Source organism: Hipposideros armiger, unplaced genomic scaffold (genome assembly GCF_001890085.2).
Source record: "Hipposideros armiger isolate ML-2016 unplaced genomic scaffold, ASM189008v1 scaffold_79, whole genome shotgun sequence".
NCBI classification, from domain to species: Eukaryota; Metazoa; Chordata; class Mammalia; order Chiroptera; family Hipposideridae; genus Hipposideros; species Hipposideros armiger.
The window spans coordinates 2,537,709-2,542,772 of NW_017731429.1; the positions used below are offsets into that span (position 1 = coordinate 2,537,709).

Sequence of the window (5,064 nt, forward strand, 5' to 3'; positions counted from 1 at the left end):
CTCTTTTATTCATTTTTCTTTACTTTGTTCTTCCTTAATCCAAGATTAGTTAACTATTCTCCTATGTTTTTTCTAAGCTCTTATTACTTTGATATTTGCTCTTTTTGAATTTTCAAAAATTGTTTTTAGTCAATTTCTAGATGCATAGTCCCACACATATACCTAATCTTATATAAATGATCAAACATATACTTTTTTATTCTAAATGCAATTTAAAAAAAGATCCATTTTTGCATGTCTTCCCTTTTATTCACTCCCTACCTATGCTGCATTAACTCTACCCTCCTCACATATAAGGCAACCCATCTTAACTTAATCAACTTAATGTGTTTAATCCTTCTGCACTCATATAATGTGCATTATATATAAACTATACTCATACATCTACATGGGAGATATATAAATAATATATATACTGATATATATTATTTCTATATTATATATAGATTATATATTATATATCTCCACACTGGAGTGTGTGTGTGTGTGTGTGTGTGTGTGTGTGTGTGTGTGTGTGTACACACAATTTTGAAAAGCAATTGTTTCTCAAAAATGTTCATATTTTTGAAGAACATTTCTTCAAGTTGTCTGATATAGCTTTGATTTGTTTCTGTTTCCAGTTTTCTGCCATTATGATTAATGCTACAATCTAATGATTGCATATACATCTGAATTTACTGATGCTTTTATTCTATTGGATAGATTTTCAGGGGTAACATTATTGGCTTCAAAGGTATGCAGTCTTTTAATGTGAATACGTGTTGCCAGCCTGATTACACCTGTTGCATTTCCACTGACCATGCATGTCGGTGCATTTTTACCTCATATCCATACCAGTCTTAGGTGTTGCTGCTCTGCTTATTTTTTGCCAGGATTTTTAATTGGTTTATGAACAAATGCCAACAATATAAGGATGAATGATAAAAAAAATCCACCAGGGTTTTAGACATTTATTTTTCAATGTCAGAAACAGAATAGGCAAAACAGAGTTAATGTAATGTGGGCTTTCCCATATGCAATTCTAGGGTTTTTAAAAACTCTATTCTGTGCATCTTAAAATCTCTTATCTAGGAAGTCCTCAGCCTATGGCAATTTGCATATTGGCCAGTTATATCTAAAACATCAGAGCATGGATGCATGCCAACTCCAATTGGTGTGCTTTTGAAGTGAGTCTGATCGCTTTTCCTTAATGGGCTATATGAGGCAAAGAGACAGGTCTGGCTGTTTTTTGTTATTGAAGATGAAGGTAGGCAGAGGGGAAAAGTATCTTTTATTTGGGGTCTCAGTGTATTGGGCTAGGACAACTTAGGATCTTGTCCTGTGGGGGTTGGCTTTCCAAGGTCAAAGTTTGAAAAGTGAGTCCAAATTAAATTGTTACTAAATCTATGTGAAGAACAGTAATTGAGAAATGGAGCTAAAATGAAATTCATAACCAGATAAACTTAGAATAAGGGACAACAGCCTGGGTAAATTCTGATAATGTAGTGCAAATGCTTGTTATGTTTTTTTAATTGTCACCTCGTGTCCTCTCCTTTGAACAAACTGAGTTTATTTAAAGCAGCCGGGAAGGACATGTAAGCTCTTTAAAGGNCTTCAGCCTTGGTTGCTCTTCGCATGTCAATGGGAGGGGTGACCCTTGGGCTGATTGGTTGTGAGGACTGGCTGTGACTGCAGTGGAGGAGCTGTTGTGCAGGGGCTAGCCCTACAGAGCAGGATTTACTTTAGCAGGGCTCTGGTGCCTGCTGAATCTGCTCTTTGGGTGTATCACCCTTGGAGGCAGCCAGGTGATGCTCTAGCTCAGTCTGAAGGTGGCCACCAGGTGTGCTAGCCCCAGGGTCTCTTGAGAGGGGACCTGCTGCAGGCCAAGTTCAGCTGCAGCCTGTGCCCATCCTGGGCCACCTGGCTTGAGTCATAAAGCAATCTACAGATGGTCACTACTCATGCTGGGCTTTGTCTCGAGAGGCCAAGCCCTCAACCAAGGCCAGCTGCACTAGTGCCGGGCTTAGGGCTATTCAGACAGAGGTATAAGACATGCCAAAGCCAGATGTTGCTTGTTTGGGATTTGTGCACCTTTGATATATCTTTGGAAAGTCTGCAGCATGAGCCAAGACAGGCTGTTCATACAGAAAAGCCACTGGAAGCAGCTTGGGTATGCCCATAGGTTGGGTAGGGCAGGGTCTCAAGGATTCAGGGAGAGTGAATGGTGTTACCCAAGTTAATGGAACCTCAGATGTGATAGCTGCCTACTTCTTCACGCTCAGATGGAGGAGGGCTCAACAAAGAAACAATGGCTTCTGCCAGCTCCTCCCTCTGGGAGAAAGCTGCTCTTCCAGCCTTTGCCCTGAAGCCAGACAACCCAGTTCCTCCCTATATGTCCCTGGCGCCTTTTGATCTGCTGCCCCAATGTTGAAATTCAAAATGAGTGAGTCTATCAGCAAGTAAGTCTTTGCATGAGCCCTTTAAGAGTAGCACCATCTGCCCTCTGCCTCACTCAGCTACAATCTCTGCTGGTTTTCACAGCCAGAAGCTATGGGGACTTCTTTTCCTGGTATTGGAGCCCTGGGCTGGGGACCGTGGTGTGAGGCTAGGTCCCCTTGCTCCTCGGGGGGGGGGGTTAACTCCACAGCCAAGATGTCCCTCTTGATTTTATAATCATCACATATGGGTGTGGGACCAGCCCATTCCGTATCTCTGTCCGCATTACCATTGTCAAAGTGGCTTATTCTGTATGTCCTTCATTGTAGGGCTTTGGCTCAGCTAGACTTCAGGGGATTCTCAATGATGATTGTGCTGTAGTTTAGTTGTAATTTTGATGTGGTTGTGAGAGGAAGTAAGCACTGTTTACCTATTTCTCTATTTTGACCAGATCTTCGTGAATAGTCTTTTATTGGTTTTGGCCAATGAGTTTTAACTTATTAACTTCCCTTGTGTTTTGCTCCCACTCTCCACCTTGCTATAATTTAATTTAGGACATTTCAGCATTTTTCTTTGTCACTTTGTATACAATATTTGTATGTGAATATACAGATTTTGACAAATGATAAAATAGGGCATGGGAAGGACATGATTCTTCACATTATACAAGTGAGTCCTGTTATGAATATNATCATCACAGAATATTTTAATCACCCTGTGCTTTATCTGTTCAATCTTCCTCCCTTGTCCCAGAGCCTCCAGCAATCACTGATATTGTACTTAGTTTCAATTTTTCCAAAATATTAATATTATAGAAATGGAATCATACAATGAAAAATGTAGCTTTTTAGCTTAGCAATATGCGTTTATGATTCATCCATGTTTTTGGATGTCTTGATAGCTCATTCCTTCTTATTGCTGAATAGCATTCCACGATATGGATTTACTACAATGCGTTTATCCATTCAACAATTGCAGGGCATCTTGCTTGCTCCCAGTTTTTGTAGTTATGAATAAAGCTGCAAAAGGAATTCTCATGCAGGCGAAAATTCAATTTTCAGGATTCCCTCTATGTTTGCTGTCTTTCCTTGGGATACATATTTATGCAGTTCTTTTAATCAGTAACATTTTCCTTATACACAAGCATGCAGAAGCTGTCTATGAGATGGAACATGACATTTTTATTCTTCCTTTATTTTTTTTCACAGATATTCAAGAATTTTATGAAGTGACATTGCTAAATTCTCAAAAAAGTTGTGAGCAGAAGATAGAAGAAGCCAATCAAGTTGCACAGAAATGGGAGAAGACATCGCTTTTTGCTCCATGCCATGATAACCTTCAGAAGTCTGCAGAGGTATATTATTGAAACTTCTGAAAGAACTAATATTATGACTTACTTCTGCCAGTAAAGGAGTAGTAGTAGTAATCATTATCAACAAATGGCAACAGTAATAATAGAAATGTAATTATACCATGCTGTTAAAGTTGTCCTGAAAGAAAGGGTTTATTGAGCCATATGCTAGCCAGAAAAAGGATCGGGTCCTGGGTCATGCAGTCTAATCCACCAGCATCAGGGCTAGATGGAGAAGACAAACATGTGCCCCATTCTGAGATGAATGGAACTATTTTATACAATGAGTTTGGGGAAGAAAGATGTAAGTTGTTTGGAAAGAATTTACATTGGGTATAGATAAGGGAAGTGGATGGGTGGGTGGGTGGGAAACTGTGAAGTGGGGAAGTTCTGGGATAGGTGAATAGTCCATGAGGAAGAAGTATTTGATGCTTCTGGATTGGTTGTAGGGAACAGTCTGGAATGTTCATGCATACGCAAAATGTGGTGGATCTGGTGGTGGGCTCTCCTTTCTGGATAGTAGGCTGTAAGTTGATTCAAAGAGTCNACCTAGTACCCATCTGATACCATACAAAGCTATTACAACATTATTGACTATATTCCTTTTGCTATACTTTACATCCCCATGACTATTTTGTAACTACCAATTTGTACTTCTTAATCCCTCCCCACTTTTCACCCACCTTCCCAACCTGTCTCCCAGCTGGCAACAATCAAATTGTTCTCTGTATCTGTGAACTTATGTATGTTTTGTTTGTTTTGTCCTTTAGATTCCACATACAAGTGAAATCATATGGCATTTGTCTTTCTCTGTCTGACTTCTCCACTCAGCACAAAACCCTCTAGGTCCATCCATGTTGCTACAGATGACAAGATTTTATTCTTTTTTATGGCTGAGTAATGTTCCACTGTATATACATACCACTTCTTCTTTATCCATTCATCTATTGGTGGACACTTAGGTTGTTTCCATATCTTGGCTATTGGAAATAATGCTGCAATGAGCACACGGATGCATATGTCTTTTTGTAGAAGTGCTTTGGGTTTCTTTGGATAAATACCCAGAAGTAGGATTACTAGGTCCTTCTTTGTCATTTGTTGTAGACTTTGTTTTAAAGTTTAGTTTGTCTGGTATAAGTATTGCTAGTTCAGCTTTTGTTTGTTTCCATTTTCATGAAATATCTTTTTCCATCTCTTTACTTTCTGAAGTGAGTCTCTTATAGGCAGCATAGATAAGGGTCTTATTTTCTTATCCATTTAGCCACCCTATGTCTTTTGATTGGAGCATTTAATCCATT

The 5,064-nt window shown here is 39.3% G+C and overlaps 1 protein-coding gene across 1 annotated transcript in view; it reads left to right on the top strand.

The window, feature by feature from the left end:
• DLG2 (discs large MAGUK scaffold protein 2) overlaps positions 1-5,064 on the top strand; it is a 2,099,601-nt gene that overhangs the window by 280,119 nt on the left and 1,814,418 nt on the right. Inside the window, 1 exon segment of the mRNA XM_019643522.1 lies at positions 3,624-3,769. Within this exon segment, the coding sequence (XP_019499067.1) occupies positions 3,624-3,769 (146 nt within the window).